Raw genomic sequence first — 18,174 nt, 5'->3', positions numbered from 1 at the left:
CAAGTATAAAAAAGGAATAAACTGTTTAAAGGGTCTAATGTTAAAGGTCTAAAGGGTCAGGCTAAAATGTGTTACAGGAAAAATGTTAAAATATAAAAATTTGTGAATGTCGTCTATAATTTCTTCTTCTTTTTTAAAGGTGAAATTATGAAAAAAAAACTGCTAGACATTCTTTGACCTTCTATTAATAGGGATTTATGGTAATAATTTTTAACGACCTATTTCAATGAGTAAATCTAATTCTAGCATTGTATGTCATACTGTGGAGAGTGTTGTATAGATAGATCACATGATGTGGCAGCCATGCTGTTTTTTGGGCGCGCATAAATAAATGTATGTGCATACAGCAGAACTGTAATCAGGACTGTTTTTTCAACATTATACTCTTTTCAATGAGTGGCTTTGGTTTCTTTGTAATCTATTTTATTTTATTCATGTCGTTCTTTATATCACCAAGCAGTGCAAGTTAAATAGTTGTAAGATTATAGTGACAGGCTCAAATATGTGCACCAAAAAATACAAATAATACAAAGATGCATATAAATACATCAAGCAAGGGTAATGCTTTGCAACCTTGCAGTGAATTCAGGTTTCAGATCACCTACGACAGTTGAAATGCATTTCCTCTACTGTTTTATGCATTTGTAAGTGTCTGGGTAATTATTTTAGTGTTGCATACATTTGAGCAGGTCTACTGGGTAACAAGCTTTGTTTGTGCTGCTAATAAATTCTGCACTGTTTTTGCAAGTCATTTCACACATCTTGTGGAGCACTTGGACACATCATCAGTAACCTGGGGTCATGGGGTGTTTTGGGTCTTTCAACAATCATACACCCTCACCCATGCGACCCAGCCAGGGTTGATCAGGCCCTAGTTTGTGTCCATGTAGCATGTGTTGCCACGGATCCCACTTCTTGATCCACAGCCATCTTGACACCCTCTCTGCGGCCTCAGTGGTGTTCTTGATGGCTTTCCTGCTGTGCAGTCCTGTAATGCCAAGGAGCTTGAAGGCCCTGTGGAGAGACTGGCCTGCAAAGCCTCTGCAGCCCACCTCTATAAGAACACATTGTGCCCTCCATCCCTGCCTCTGGTACTCGCTACCAGGTCCTCATACTTGGCCCTCTTCCTCTCATAGGCCTCCTCCATCCAGTCTTCCCAGGGAACAGTCAGCTTCAGCAGGACCACCTGTCTTGATATTACAGACACCAGGACCATGCGATGGTGTCTGGGAAATTGAGCTGCTTCCCCAGATCACCCTTCAGCTGCCAGTCCCCTGCTGTGACAAGGAGCCCACCCTGCACTCTTGGCTGAGCCTGGGGCTTCTCCCGTGCTTTAACAAACACAAATGCCCATTTTTCTGGGTCGTGTTGCTTGGCTGAGCTGATCCCAGTGCAGATGGTATCTGCTATCACCTTCAGGACCTCTCCCAGGGCCTTCGGGCAACAGCTGAGGATGTGTTCGAGTGATCCTCTTCTCTGGCACAGAGGGCATGCTGGTGTCTCAGCCATACCCCAGCACTAGAGTTTAGCTGGGCTGGGGAGAACGTCATAGACCGACTGAATCAGGAACTTGATCCGGAGCAGCTCAGCCTTCCACACCAAAGAGACCTTCTGCTCTTCTGCACTTCTAGTCCCTCCCATCTGGAACATGCGCCATTCTGCCGCATGCCCACGATCCTGCTGGAGCGAACTTTCTCCACCCCTGCTCGCACCTCCTCCTGGACCAGGTGACACCCCTCTTTGCCTTGGGCCTTGTCATAGCAAAGTCTTGGGACGCTACCAAGCCCTGCACGCCCAGAGGCCACTGATCCCACCAGCACGCTGTGCCGATACAGTGATCAAGTATCCTAAGCTATGGCTTTTTTGAGAACATCTTGCATTTAAATACTACTATTTCACTTCCACACCTTCACAAATTATATTCTTTAGCAATAGTGTGTAGACATACAAATTTGTCTGATTTTGTAAGTATTTAATTTCTTATTAATGCAAGTGATTAATTTTAGTTTATTACAAATGAAAAATAAATTTACTAGTTTATGCAGAGACCCAGCATAGAGGAAAATACATAAACTGAACATTTAATACATGACCCACCTTCCTCCTCTAGTAATTAGGCTATGTTTAAAACATCCTTTTCAACATAGCCTAAAGAAGGAGGCTTTTACATTTGTCATAAATGTTCATCTGGAGACCCTGCGTCAAGTGTATCAGGCATAATGAAACTGCCAGTTGCTATAGTCTTCATACAATAGCCATGGCCAGTGATTGGCCATAATAACTCCAAACCTCTCATCACAACCAATTTAATACTGTAAAACCAACAGGTGACCTGCAGTCTCTAGCCACAAAATTCCCAAAACTGTGTTGGACACACTTTAATTTGCCATGACCATGAATTACCAGTAGAGTTTCACAATTGTATCTTGACTGCGTTGATCATGTTTCCCTCAGCGCAAGCTCCCACCATTCATTTGAGTCTATGTTAACAATGTCAATGAGATGTTAGTGAAAAGCTTGATGCTAATTATATTACAATGTCAAAAGTAGACTACTTTTGCAGAGCATGACAGTTTAAAAAGAATGATTGAATGATTTATAACATAACAAACATGATACCACAATACACATAAATCTCGTCCAATGCAAACAAATGCACAAATTAGCCAATGTTATTGTATAGACATACAGTCAGGTCCATAAGTATTTGGACATTGACAAAGTTATTGTTATTTTAGCTGTCTACCACAGCATATTTGAGTTGAAATTAAATAATGAATATGAGCTCAAAGTGCAATTTCAATTTGAAGGGATTTACATCCAAATCGGGTGAACGGTGTAGGAATTACAGCACTTTATATATGTGCCCCCCCCCCTTATTAAGGGACCAAAGGTAATTGGACAATTGGCTGCTCAGCTGTTCCATGGCCAGGTGTGTGTTATTCCCTCATTATTTCATTTACAAGTAAGCAGATAAAAGGTCTAGAATTGATATCAAGTGTGCCATTTGCATTTGGAATCTGCTGCTGTTAACTCTCAATATGAAGTCCAAAGAGCTGTCACTGTTGGTGAAGCAAGCCATCATTAGGCTAAAAAAAAAAACCCATAAGAGAGATAGCAAAAACATTAGGTGTGGCCAAATCAACTATTTGGTACATTCTTAAAAAGAAAGAATGCACTGGTGAGCTCAGGAACACCAAAAGGCCCGGAAGACCACAGAAAACAACTGTGGTGGATGACAGAAGAATACTTTCCCTGGTGAAGAAAAACCCTTTCACAACAGTTGGCCAGATCAAGAACACCCTCCAGGAGGTATCTGTGTCAAAGTCAACAATCAAGAGAAGACTTCACGAGAGTAAATACAGAGGGTTTACCACAAGATGTAAACCACTGGTAAGCCACAAAAACAGGAAGACCAGATTAGAGTTTTACAAAAAACATCTAAAAAAAAGCCTGTACAGTTCTGGAACAACCTCCTATGGACAGATGAGACAAAGGTCAACTTGTACCAGAATGATGGGAAGAGAGTTTGGAGAAGGGAAGGAACTGCTCATTATCCAAGGCATACCACTTCATCCGTGAAGCATGGTGGAGGTAGTGTTATGGCGTGGGCATGTATGGCTGCCACTGGAAATGGTTCCCTTGTATTTAGTGATGATGTGACTGCTGTCAAAAGCAGCAGGATGAATTCTGAAGTGTATAGGGCTATATTATCTGTTCAGATTCAGCCAAATGCTTCAAAACTGATTGGACGGCGCTTCACAGCACAGATGGACAATGACCCGAAGCATACTGCGAAAGCAACCTAAGACTTTTTTAAGGTAAAGAAGTGGAATGTTCTGCAATGGCCAAGTCAATCACCTGACCTGAATCCAATTGAGCATGCATTTCACTTGCTGAAGGCAAAGCTGAAGGCAAAATGCCCCAAGAACAAACAGGAACTGAAGACAGCTTCAGTAGAGGCCTGGCAGAGCATCACCAGGGAAGAAACCCAGTGTCTGGTGATGTGTATGGATTCAAGCAGTCACTGACTGCAAAGGATTTGCAACCAAGTACTGAAAATGACAATTTAATTTATGATTATGCTAGTTTGTCCAATTACTTTTGAGCCCCTATGTATAAAAATGGTTGTAATTCCTACATTGTTCATACAATATTTTTGACAAAACCCTTAAATTGAAGCTGAAAGTCTACACTTAAATCACATCTTGATTGTTTCATTTCAAATCCATTGTGGTGCCGTACAGAGACAAAATGATGAAAATTATGTCACTGTCCAAATACTTATGGACCTGACTGTACATTATTCACAGAATCTCTCCACTGTTTGCTCCTTTTATAATGTATGTCATGCAGTCCATTTTTGACTGTGGCCTTTTGGCCATAGATGCTTGGTCCCTTGGATTCTTGTTTGCAGTTATATTTTACTCTGCTTTGATTCCCTTTCAGACAGCATTTAAAAGTTTGCAAATGCTGGCTGTGAAGTGACTCCACTTATAAATATTCACAGCCAGAGAAAGCCATTCACCCCGTAGAGATGAAGCTGTTCGGTGAAAGAAGCATGGAAGTTTGCCAGTTGGTCCTGCTCTGCCTTCTGTGAATGAGACCGTCTTTCTGAGGGAGGCCATGGCATTTTGGGAGGCTTACAAGGACATCAAGAACCCTGGCATTTACCAAATTCTGTCCCCTTTTGAGCACCTCGAAAAAGGTGGAAAGAGAAATAAACACTTGTACACAAAAAAGTGCATGTAAACAAAAAATCGTAATAAACCGTAATACACCGATAATTTCATGATACTAATTTTTTCCTTTGGAGCCAGCTTACATCCATTGTAAATTCAGGTGAGTGACCATGACATTGACACTTAAATAAAAAGAAATAAAGTAAAAGTCAGCTGACTTGACTGCTTGCTATTGTGCTTATTGCTGGATTCTTTGAATATAACTAACATGTGAAATCCAATGGCCAACAAGTTTACCATGTGCAATCCATGACAAACTATCTGAAGACAACCCTGAAAAGGCTAGCATGTAGGTCAGACAGCTACCTGTAAGCCTCTTCACCTCCGTTCGCAACAATGAATAATATTCCCCCAAATAATTCTCACTGCGATTCAACACAAGGGCAATGGCCGATCTCTCAATGATTTAAGTTGCACTGTGGTATGCCCATCTCTTCTGAACTGAACTCAGCCACCAGAGAGGATTCATACTCTTTCTCCATCTGAATCACTTTATTTTCACTCCATGATTACGTCCCCAGTGTAAAGTGCTGGGAAAATTGCTTTTTGATACTTCTCAATTATTTTCATATTACACCAGATCTTAATAGCTTCTCACAAGCCCCTAGGTATCATTACTGCCTACAAGCATACTATGAGTCTCATTATGTCTCAGCCTAAGTATTGCAAAGTCACAAAAGGACGCACTTAAAAACTGAGCCCACATACTGTTCTTAGGTGCCAGTAGTGTAAAATGACTTACACAAATGACCAATAACCTACTATAAAAGAATGTTGTCACTTGAAAAGTCTCATTTCTTTAGTGTGAGCTACATCTGTCATGATAAAATGATCTTAATTTGACAAAATGAAAGAAATAAGAAAGACACATTTTTTACTTCCACATTACCATTGTGTTTCTGAAAATTAGCACCCTTTACCCTTAAAGCATCAGAATGTTAGTGCTTTATAGCTTTACTGTCTTCAAATCAGAAGACAGTAAAGTATTTTCAACCCACTATCTTGTGTCTCAACTTCTATATTTAACAATTTTTTTCCACACGCGAATGTACAAACATACTGCACACAGAATTCACAAACTGTCCCTGTTATGTAAATTAAGAATCACAAATGCAATTGATATGTAGGCCGACCATAAAGACAATAGTGTCTCTTTACACCTTATGTCTGGTCCATGCACATATTGCTGGAAAATTCATGAATGCATTAGGCATCGTAAATTTGAGTAGGTCTATGCTTTCTAAACACGGCTTAACAAACCCCTTTCTTTGAATTGCTGTAGCCTACTGCCTTATGAATGTGAATTATTAGCGAATCGCGGTACCAGTAATTAGTTCACCTTTGTACTATGACCACATACTCGCCTATAAGCTTAGGGTACCTCATCGGATAATTGTTCAAGAGGCTTCTCGTGATTTTGAATTTGCATAGTTCATTCGCTTAAAGTACTAATTCGTGTTACTGTACCAGGGAGAAGAGGTTGGAGTGGCAGTCTTCAAGGCTCGCCCCGTTAGCCACCCAATTCGCTGCTGCAGTCATAATCGTCCGGGGTCGTCAGTGCTGGGCATGTCGAAATCCTGGGTCGGTACCAAGACCGTGCCGTTGTAAAGTTCCTTTTCAAGAAATCCACGCCATACGCTGACAATACTCAAATTACTGACAGCAAGAACAGGGGCGCGATTTAAAATTAAATCCCCCACCCCTGCTCCCCAAGGAAAATGTATCAATAATGAATTGATTTTGCGGGACGATTAAATGTTACCCCAAGACGCGCTGAATCCAAACTGTGATGGAGGGCTTAAAATAACGAGCTATCACTTACAACCTTTGTCTTCAACGTTTACGACATGAACTCCAAAGAAAACTGTGATGTTATGTTGTAAATCCAAACGTAGGCTATTAGGAGATGCGAATAATCATGGAATCCAGGTCATGGGTGTCCGAATCAAATCATTAGCCTACTAAACACGCACAAAAAGAAAACAGATCCTCGGTTTAATAGGCTGCATCCAGCAGAAAATGTCACACTGTAGCCACGCCAGTCTCTTCGGTTATTATATTGATTAAATAACAGTTTAATCCAAACGATGTATTCCTTTCTTCTAATGCGAAAATCAATTTTAATTAAAAACGTATCGATAATGAACGTGGAATCGCCCGGATTCCAGAACTTAATGTACGAAAGCGCAGTTTTAGTCTGGCAATATGGAAATGATTCTCATCATTATATTGAAAATTAACACATACGACAAGTGTCAAATGACTGGAGTCAGTCAGAGGTGAACGATGTTATTCAATAGATAGAATGGTAGAGTTATAGTCTAAATATCTATATAAAACGGATACGGATACGTACTGATGTTTCTTAAATACAAGAAAGAGTTAAAAAAATCAAAACCGCTTGCACCACAACCTTATGCACCAGTTGTGATAGTTTGCGAATTGTAATGGTTATTTATAGTATTTCTTTCTTACCACCGCCATACTCTGACAGTGTGTAGCACACAAGAGGCAACGGAGAACAGCAATGTTTCCATCCTCGTTTTTAAAATAAGACTGCATACTAAAATAGCTAGGCTATATATCGAAGGTTGTTTCCAACTGTACAAAATGAGCGATGGATTTCGTACAAGATAGGCTAAAGTTAAAATTTCAGTTTCGATTTAAAATGTCCTCACATCTTGTTTCTTCCTCAAACGAAAAAGTATCCAGACCATCATCAGGAAAACGGCAGTAGACTACAACAGACGAGGGCTAAAAAAATCCTTCCTTCCTTTCTGTTTTATATCATGACGAAACGTCCTACTCCAGCAATATGAACCCAATGTTGCCGTTGGTAGCTAATTACGCTAGCTAACAATCATCTCAACAATGACGCCAGTTATCCCTGTCTGATATCGTGATTAATAAATACATAATAGGCGTTTAAAAAAACATGAAACGGCAAGCTCGCAGAATTACGTCTATGTGCCCTTCAAAATGTATCAAGAATATGAAAAAACATATGCCCTTTATGAAGTGGTCTTTTAAAATGTAAGAAAGCGCTGATACTGGTTATTTAACGTAACCAACGGGCTTCTGTGGGAAGCCTCGTCTCCTTTTTCAGGCATTGTTTTTGTCTAAGTGTCTTTACTGTTACATTCGTAAGTGAATGTGTGTGCGTGTGTGTATGTGTGATTCCCACTGTGTGTGACAGCCTGCGCCCACAGCAACCTAACTCCTGCAGCCCACCACGCACAGCAATGTAATGGCGGCTGGCTTCCGAGAGACTCACTTTCCCGTTCGGCACAGAGGGCTCACGTGATCAAAGCAAAGGATTACATCCGCAGTATTTCAGTACATCTGACACACGAGTTTCTACAGGCGCTCACACTCACTACCAGTCACCATTATCCTCGCAAGATAGTATTGTTTTTAACCGCCTTCCTGTGTACTAAATAATTACAAGGCATTATTACAATATTGCATTGCTTTCATTGTGAAATAAATTCTAATTACGTTATCCTATTTCTCGTGTACATACCATTTCTGTCAACAGAAAGATGAACAATTAATTCCTGAAAATAAATCAACCATTTTATGCCGTACACCCATAAAGTCATATGTGAATTTTTTTTAATTATATGCAAAATTAATATTTTGGGAGGAGCACCATTTTTGACTCACAGCCTTGGAGGCCATACATATCTATGCCTTCTCAGAAATGTGTGTGGAGTGGGTTTTGTAGTGAAATCTACTATATGTAATGCTTGACAAGCATTTTCAAAAAATATATTGCATTTTGTCAGCTGTGACAGTACTAGAATATCTTTATATTTAAAAGTTTCTCAGAAAATGTTTACAACTGTCATTGCCTGAAGTGCTGGAGTCCTCAGCTGTGGACGGGTGCAACAGCAGAGGTTCTCAAACGTGGTCCCGGGCATCCTCATGTGATAACACATACTGAATATAAGTTCTATATTTTTCACCTTACTTATTTACAAAATGCAAGTTTAACTTGTTGCCATTACTAGCTTTGAACTCCAAACATGGTTTTGTTTCAGTTATCCACACTTTCAGCAAATAGGACCCCACTGATTTCACTGATCAGTCTATCACAAAACATAGTATCATCTTTATAAAGGAATCATTTTCCACACTTCAGAAAAGAAAGCATTAGTTGATCTTACTGATTAAAAATCCAGAGGTGAATGTGGTACATGTAATATGGTATGCATACATTTTTCTGACATGAAGTCACCTTCAGTGTGACCTCAATAGACATTAAACAACAAACAGCTTGTTATAATTTAGGGGTTCCAATTGTGGTTGGAAAAAAAACGAACACATGAAAGCGTACAAGACCAGTTCTGAGAACTTCTAGCCTAGAGGACAGCACTGTATGTTGATTTTTGTCATTGTTTAAAAATCAGAAACAAATTAAGAAACCCAGGGTCTCATTTATTAAATAAATACATATAAATATGAGATCATTAGTTGTGTTTACATGGAAATTGACATAAACATTACATTAACATGACATTTATTTGGCAGACACTGTTATCCAAAGTGACGTACAATAAGTGCATAAATTGTTCCTTGTGGCAGTGAAGCTGTACTGCAGACTGGCAAGAAACATTTTACCAATCTCTCAGGGGGTGTCTCAGGTGTAATATTAGAATAACATAAATTGTGTACAAATAAGACAATGTAAATGAATCAGTATGATTGTACAGTAATGTAAAGCTCATTCATACAGGCAATATTTGGGGGATTTCATGATTTATGAAAAGAAGCATATTACTATGTCACTCATCCAACTTTTTAAATGTAATGCTCATTTTATAAATCACATATGCCGAATTTAGGAAGTGGTTGCATTCTCACATTTGGTGTGAAATCCACACAAATTCCAGGTCACTGGTGAGGTAAATTTACTGTTTACAGGGTTCACCAATGTGGTGTACAAAGTAATCAAAATTTTTTCTTAAATAAAAATACCGATTCCTTACTGGACAACTACTCAAGAAAGTGAAAGTCACTAATTACAGTACTACCTACCAGTACTACTAGTGTCATGGTTCTGTCTTTGTTTCTCTTTTTCCTTTTTTGGGCCGCCAGATGGTGGTAGTCTTGTTCCTTTTCCCTGCTTAATTGTTTTATTGGTTCCAATTATTCTATTGTTTTTCAGTTGTGTCTAGTTATCCCTTCCCTCTGTGGTCTGATTGTGCATTGTGCCCTCCTGTGTCTTGTTAGGGTCTAGTCTATTTAAGTCTTCTTCTTCCCTGACTCGGGTGCTGGTTCCTTGTGTTTTCGCCTGTGTTTCCTTGTGTCTTGCCTGAGCGTTTGCCCGGTTTTCCCCGTGCCTGTTTTTGTCCACCTGTTTCTGCCCTGCCCATTTAGCTTCCCTTTGGATTTTCTGTTTTCTGTTTTTGAGTTTTTGTATTAAAGTCTGTATTCCCCTTTTGGAGTTCTTGGGTTTTTTTTCACTCTGGGTCCATTCCCTCACCAACCCGTGACAACTAGTAAAAGTCTTAAATTATCTGGTATTTGGCCACAAGTTGGCATTTGCCATTAAGCAACAGTAACAACGAATGTGATTATTAAAAAAAAAATTTTAAACTGAGACTCATTTTACACTTCAAAACAAGTGCCCAGATTTTTAAATAAGTCCAGAACAGCACAACCTGTGACTGCTGATTTTTTATTTATGTATTTATTTAGTCCACTTCAGAAAAAAAAGCCCAAAGTCGCATTTTATAATCAGACATGGTAACACTCCTCACTTTGCATAATTAAACATGACGGCACCCAGACAGAATGACCAATATTGTGGCTGGTGTGCTGGTGGTGGTCGTACGACTAGGAACCAGTCTCTGGTCGTTTGTTAGCTTTATGTGCTTAATTTTCTCACTCCACAAAGCTATATTTGTAGACTATGCAAATGTTTTGTCTTAGTTTATTTTGTAGCGAGTAACGAAGGTAGACTGGGAGTTGGTAAGAAATCTACTTGCTCAAACAAAATTTATGTTTAGCCAGATATGGCAAAATTTACCTGTAACATGGAGTACATGAAGACCTAATAATATTTAACTTATTATCTGATATCAGATATTGAAATTGTTTCTGCTACTCACAAGTAAATAATAGTGACAAGTAGCTGGCCATGAAAGCACTTAGATCACTGATTGCTGGACATACACAAACTGCAAATGCCAATATGTGTCATGGTCCTGTTTTTCTGTCTGTGTTTCCCTTGTTGGGCCGCCAGATGGCGGCACTTCTGTTTTGTGTCCTGTCCCCCCCTGTTAATTGTATTATTGTCTGTCTCGTTATTCTATCATTGTTCCCACCTGTGTCTTGTTATCCCCTCCTTCTGGTTTGATTGTTTTTTGAGTTCACCTGTGTCTTGTTACCCCCTGTCTATTTAAGTTCTCTGTTCCCTTGACTCGGGTGCTGGTTCCTTGTGTTTGTTCTGACTTATGTTTTGTTTCAGACCGAATATACCTGCCTGTGTTTTTGTTTGACCTGTCCTTGTGCTCTGTTTGACCTGCCCTTGTCCTCTACCTGCCTGTGTTCTGCCCTGCCCATGTTTGTGAGTTCCTCTTGTTTTCGGTTTTATTTAGATATTGTTTGAGTTGGTGTTTTTGCCCTTCGTGTCCTTTTCTGTTCCCTGTTTGTTTGCCGTGTAAGTAAAGTCTTTGTTAATTTTCCCCTTTTTGAGTTTCGTGTTTTTTTTTTTTTCCACTCTGCGCCTGGGTCCCAGCACCCGTACCGTTACAATATGGCTACTTGTTTCGCTGTCAGCACTCTCACCACAATAACTAGGAAAGCTGGATTTTATTAATTTTATTTTGTGTTCACTAACTTTATGCTATTTGTTTTGAGCTCATTTTCATCCACATTCCCTGGTCAAAAAACAGGACCAGGCTTGATGACCCCTATGAAGAAGAGCAGCCAACTATTGTTCCTTGTATTCGAAGAACAGGTTTGAGCTTTTCACCTTGTTCAATATATATAGATATATTCTTTGGAACTGAAAGAACTTGAAATAAGAAATAAACATGGTGTATCACATTTGCTGAAGAAATTATGACAAATATGCATCAGATGATGCTCACCAACTGCTTTTATTTAGGCAATGCAATACGTGAACTACATTACCACACACCAGAGGCAAAAATCAATCAATCACACAATAAAACAGTTTAAGGGAATATGCATTTCAGTCAAACCGGACAAGCTATTTTGCATTCAATTAAGCAATATTTAAGGCTTTCTAATGCCTCCCATACTGTGCACATGATTCAGAAAATTAATGTAGATACACTACTACATTTGATAACAGTCTTTTCTAAATCACTGATCCTTCAGCATCCAGATCAACCTATAACTGTGAAGATTTCTCTTCAATATTGAAAACTTGTCTACAACTGCAAAATCACAGCAAATATCTGAGAGTTTGTCTAAATGTAACAGTTTTTGAATTTTCCTCTTACTCAGAAAATATTTAGCCTAGCACTATGAAATTTCATTTTGAACAGCTTTGATGTGTCAGTAGTCTTTAGTTTCAAAAAAACAATGCGCCATCTGTCTAAATGTGAGAGCTGTTAGTTATCCCACCTCTGAGTTGCAAACAATAACAAACAATGTCCTTTTTTGCTGTTATATGTTTACAAAATGACATCTAAAGGAAAAATAAGAGGGTTTATACCCAAGGAGGTCATGGAGAGGGTTTCAGATTTGGAGATTAGGAACACTAAATGGTGTTGAAAACCATCTACATGTAATGTCCTTTTGGGATATTTCAGGCATTTTAAATGGTGGTTAATATTTATTAAAGTTCATTTTACTCATCAACATGTTTTATTTTTTAAGCTAGTTCAGTTCTTAATGTTAAATGTGTTCAGCTAATTTGCTTGCTGCGTTGTCATAGCATCATCTTCTGAATGCTCCAAATGATTAATGGAAAAGAAACATCCAGCAGATCATAGACATTTATAATAAGCACAGTGAAAGTGTACAGCAGTTGTTAAATTCCTGCATTAATGGGTATACATAAAAAGGTAAAGTTGTGTGATATACAGCAGATGACTTCCAGGTTCATGGTAGTATGAATTTCACAAAATACTTATTTTCTTAGTAATCTCCTCCGAGTTGGGAATGCTCCCGGAATAGCTATCTGCAGGCCGGAGGCTTTACGTGTCAAAAGTAAAGAGGCGTGTCAAAAGTGTTTCTATTGATCGATTATACGATCAGTTACGCTTACCGGTTCCATGGATTCCTATGGGCGCTTCTCATTGGCACAGGATGCCATCGAGATATACAAGAACTGGAGACAGCTTCTACTTACCGGTTCCATGGATTCCTACGGGAGCTGCTCATTAGCACATGAAGCCAACTCATGGAGGCTGCCATGTTTGACTGCCATGTTTTGAATGCGCAATGGGTAAGAGTCAAAAAGGTTAAAGTGAATGCAATTTATTGTACAGTATGTTAATAATGACAATATGCAGTGGTGCAAAACTGTGTGTGTAGTGGAATGACTATACACAAATGGCACAAAGGAGACCATGCTAATGAGACCATGCTCATTCCACTTTTCCCCTTACATACCCAAGGATCAAAGAAAAACCCTAAGTCATCAAATGAAGACACAATCATAACAAAACAGTATATCAATGATCCTGTGCCATCTCTGTAACCCTATCACACCAGATTAACCTTTGCAGGTGGCTGGGTGCCCACCCATAGGTATCAAGATCTTTAGTCAGGGCCCACTGTACCACACTACCAAAGACACCTCCTTGTTCCTTATGACATCAACTTTCATCAGCTTTGCAACAATACCAAACATGTTTGCACTGTATTACGGAGAACCTAAGGTTTACATAATGCTGATCCAGCAGGATATTTTTCAACCGCGCACTGTCTCTTCATCATAACCTGCTGACACCCTGTCAGCACTGTAAACATATGCCCTTTGAGGGTCTGATAAGGGGCACATGTCTGTAAACCACCCTACAATTGCAAACATGTAATTACTCAAGCTGTCTTTCAAAGTAGAGTCATGACTGTATGTCCTCTTTCCTGTAAAGTTTATAATGATTTTCTTCGGTTTGATATTGATAAAATCAAATTGATGTCTGAAACTTATTGATTGTTTGGGGTATCCCAGAGTTCTTTGTACAATCTTTATGAGTTACTCTCAATTTGATGTCAGCGAGGTATAATACTGAGGGCAACTACTAGAGGCTAGAGGTTGAATTTGGATTATGGGTAGTGGTAGCCTACATTGGCAATTTTAAACAACCTCTAACGGACAGTAGCCTAAATGCGCATACATATCTTTGTATGGGGGAATGGCAAACTGTGATTTCTTGATAAGCTACTTGCCAGTTTATTTGTACACATGCAATATTTTTAGTTAGGAGCCTTTTACTCTTTTTTCTGTTGTCAGATCATTCAACAGCCATATGTACACATCCATCTTTTACATTTTGTAAGGTTAGGCACTGATAAACTAGAATTCACCCGTGAATATTCACTACCAATTAGCAATGGAAATCTATACAATTGGACGGGGACCGTCAGCAGTCACTTGATGTGTTCTCATCAAAATACTGTCCTCTAATTAGACAAAATTCTCAACTTTCAGAGCTGATAGGTTCTCGCATATCCAGTGCTTTTAAACTCTTTCAAGAGCTTGGTGCAATTGCGCATGTTACCCCGCTGGCCTCATGTTGTGAAAGTATTTTCAAATAATTTCTTTAAATCAAACACTTTGTATTTGAAAATTCTGTATTTTAAATGTCTTTTTAAGACATATTTAAAAGTAATTCCAAATACATGCAAATTAACATGCTCCTTAAATATATTTTCAAATGCATTTTGTAATTTAAATACTCAGTTTCAAATAATTTATTTAAAAGTATTTAAAAGTAATAGTTTAGTTTAGTTTATTCGTTTATTTAACAGGGGCCATGCAAAACACAACCGTTGGGCCAGAGTTAGCTATATAGCTCATTTATATCTGCGGTCCCTGGGCAGGAAGATATTAAAAACAATACAGTACAATACAAACAATTAAAAACAATACAATTAGCAAAATTTACAAACAGTACATCACATAAGACGACATCATACAAAATATACATTACATACTCCTCATGTTGGAAAACAGTTGGTTCCATACAAAGGTTTAGATCAGTGATTGCTTGATTGGTTTGTCTTGAGCCATGTTTTGAGTGTTGTTTTAAAAATACTGAAGTTTGTGCATTCTCTGATATGGGTGGGAATTGAGTTCCATTTATCTGCTGTTCTGACTGAATATGCTAATTGTCTGAAAACAGGTTTTCCTAAATTTAACTGAGCAGTCACCTCTGACTGATGCTCTGGTCTCCCTAGCATTGTTCCTGCAGAATGACACACATTGTTTAAGTGGTGGTGGCCCAAGATCATTAATTAATTTGTACATCAGGCACATATCTTCAAAATAAAAAAATTGTCAAAGGTCAATAAATTTTACTTTTGAATGATGCAAATGACAGTAATACAATACTTTAAATATGTATTTGACCCAGGCCTGCTGCTGTCCAGGCATGTTTTAGATGCTTGTCCCTGTACTCTTTTTTAAAAAAACATTGTATAACACCAGGTGTGATTGTACCATAATGATAAGTTGTTCCACCATTTTTCCTCACTGAGCGGAACAATAATTCACAAAATGGTATGATATTGGTTGAAGAAATAGGAAGCCTGAAACTCTTATTCTGTTGACGGGCAATGTTTGCAAAAAGTTATGTTGTGGGCAACATTTTTTCAGGAAACTTTGGTTGCTCAGTTGTCCAGTGGCTCGGGTTGCTGGACATTGCTCAGCTACATAGAGAATGAATGGACTTCTGGCAACTGGTCAACCGTGTTTCTCACTGTGTGAACACGGGGTCAGTTATTGAAATACTGGTGGATTTTAAGGTTGTAACAGATTGGGGGTTCATCTGGGATTTGAACTCCGGACTTCTTGCATTTGTTACGACCTGGAAGCACTAAAGTAATGTATAAGCATAATCTGGATGACAAAGCAGTTTAGCTAGCTAGTATAGCATAACATTAGTGTTCTTTGTGGCCTTTTAATTTCATTTGAGTTTTTTTCAGTGTCTTACGTGTTGTGATCATGTAAAAAAAAAAACTAAGTTAGTTTCTATAATTCCACAAAGTTGCAATTGGCCTACTGTTGCCTACCTAAGAACAGCTTCACAAGTACGAATGACAGATGTGCCACCTTGTGTCTGCTCTAGTATTGAATGTGCACACAAAACCTTGACATATTTAGTTGTCAACTGGTTACACCATTTGAATTAGGCTTCATAGAAATGTATATCACTTCAGACATTTTAAATGACAGTACCAATTTTATGCCTTTCATAAACATCCTGTAGGGAAATGAAAACAATTTTACAGAATATTTTCTTGTTGTATGCCTCAGTCAGCAAGCAACACGTAGAAAAAGCAGATTTATTCTGTTTCTTGTGTCAAATAGATCACAGTAGTACAGTATGTGGAGACATGACTATGTCCACAGGGTGTCCCTCCTTCAGTTGTCTCTGTCAGCAATCCCACCCATTGCAGTCTGCAAGGGGGCAGGGCGGGCTTGGCTGTTTCTTGCAGAATGGAGAGTTGGTTTGTAAGGGATAGATGGTCTACATTGTAATGAGCCCATCAATCAAGCTCCTCCCAACACCCCAGAAAATGACAGCAGGAGGTACATGCCAGCAATCCACAAAGCATTACAGTCTGGAGCATATGAGCCAGCACTTGAAAGGCAGCTGGCTTGTGCTTCTCATAACAGGTTGTCTAATACCACATTACTGTACAGGGAAATTTCACCTGAAGCAGTGATTAATTAGCAACAGAGTTTTGTGTGCACATCAATGGGGCTCATATCAGTGAAACAGCTGAGTCAGCTGGAGACACTGACAGGTCCTGTTGTGGTGCAGCACACCTGTAACATGAACCAGAACGTGAAAGATTTTTCAATGCTTTAGGCAATCATGCTTCTTATCAGTCTTATCACCTTATTTCATAAATGTTGCCTTGTTTATTTTTTTCCATCTAGTTTCACAATCGCATCATGTCAAGAGGATTTTTTTTGGTGTGTACACATTTGTGATGCAAATAAAACCTTTTTTGATTTATGATCTAACCAGACAGGAAAACTCACTGCGTACGTACCTCAGCATGAACTAGGCTATTAAGCAGTAACCACATATAAACAGAGCTGTATGTGTGTATTTATAGGACATAATGTTTTGTGTGTGTGTGTGTATGGGGGGGGGGGGGGGTTCCTGCTCATGTACTTGTGGCCTTCAGTACAAGGCGTGGGTCAAGGATGGACGTGGCCATTGATGTGACAAATGAACAATGTCCCTATTTTCCCAGCCCCCTCCAAACACCCCATCCATCATCAGGCCACCAGATTAATTCAATTCATCAGCCTTGTGCTTCCTCGGGCCTCCTAATGCAGCCTGATATCACTCACGGGAACCTCCTAATAGATAGTCTGTATTTGATTATGGGGCTGCCTCCTTACAACAAAATTAAAATGGTACTGAACAGCCTCAGTCAAGCTTCACTTTAGCCATTCTGTGCACAGTTGCAGGATTCCAATTATTCTAATGAGGAAAAAGGTATCCTTAGTAGTGTTAAAGGAGGGGGAGCTAGGCTTATAGAGACTAAGAGGGTAATATGTGGGAATGAAATGATAATAGAAGGGATACCATCTACTGTAATTCCATTTCACTGGCTCCTTCCAATTCCTGTGTATGTCCAAATATGACATTTCGTGGTACACGGTTGAACATCCCTGAAATGCCTTTGCCAGATTCCTTCAGTATTTTCACTGATGCAAATTGAATGCCACCTGAGGAACACCTCTAGGGGCCCCCTGGACCTGCTAGTGTCAGGAAAAGCTTTCCCTGTTAATCAATCAATCACATCAATCAAATTTTATTTGTAAAGCGCATTCCACAGCAATTGTCACAATACACTTCACAGACAACCCTGGCCTAAATCCCCACAGGAGCAACAGTGGCAAGGAAAAACTCCCTGTGGCAGGTGGGAAGAAACCTCGGAAGGAACCAGGCTCAAGGGGAAAACCCATCCTCCTCTGGTCGGCTTAGGGTGTAGATTGGTGACCAACATGGCCAGTCAGTCAATGTTTACATCGATCAAATTGTGGCTCAGATGATGGGCGCGGCCAGGCGGTGGATATACACCCGCTGCTCTGTCCCTGGTTATTTAGGCCATTGAGGACTTTAAAGTGGGGCTTTCTGGATACAGGACACCTGCCTAAAGCATCGATTATTCTCTGAATCACATAAATAATCAGGCTTGTATTACTGTGCGCAAGATTTATAGCATTTCTAGCAATCTTGTTTCTATGCTGATTGTTGCA

The 18,174-nt window shown here is 39.3% G+C and overlaps 1 protein-coding gene across 2 annotated transcripts in view; it reads right to left on the bottom strand.

Annotated features, from left to right (window-relative positions):
- Nucleotides 1–7,954, bottom strand: part of LOC135233108 (mediator of RNA polymerase II transcription subunit 13-like) — a 149,872-nt gene extending 141,918 nt beyond the window's left edge. For both annotated transcript variants that reach the window (XM_064296305.1, XM_064296306.1), the window contains exon 1: nt 6,210–7,954. In XM_064296305.1, the coding sequence (XP_064152375.1) occupies nt 6,210–6,281 (72 nt within the window). In that variant the 5' untranslated portion in view covers nt 6,282–7,954. The remainder of the gene's footprint in view (nt 1–6,209) is intronic.
- Between the last annotated feature and the right edge of the window lie 10,220 nt (nt 7,955–18,174).

The sequence above is a fragment of the Anguilla rostrata genome, chromosome 10 (genome assembly GCF_018555375.3).
Source record: "Anguilla rostrata isolate EN2019 chromosome 10, ASM1855537v3, whole genome shotgun sequence".
Classification (NCBI taxonomy): domain Eukaryota; kingdom Metazoa; phylum Chordata; class Actinopteri; order Anguilliformes; family Anguillidae; genus Anguilla; species Anguilla rostrata.
Note: the sequence above shows the minus strand (reverse complement) of the source record. Positions and strands in the feature narration are given on the sequence as shown.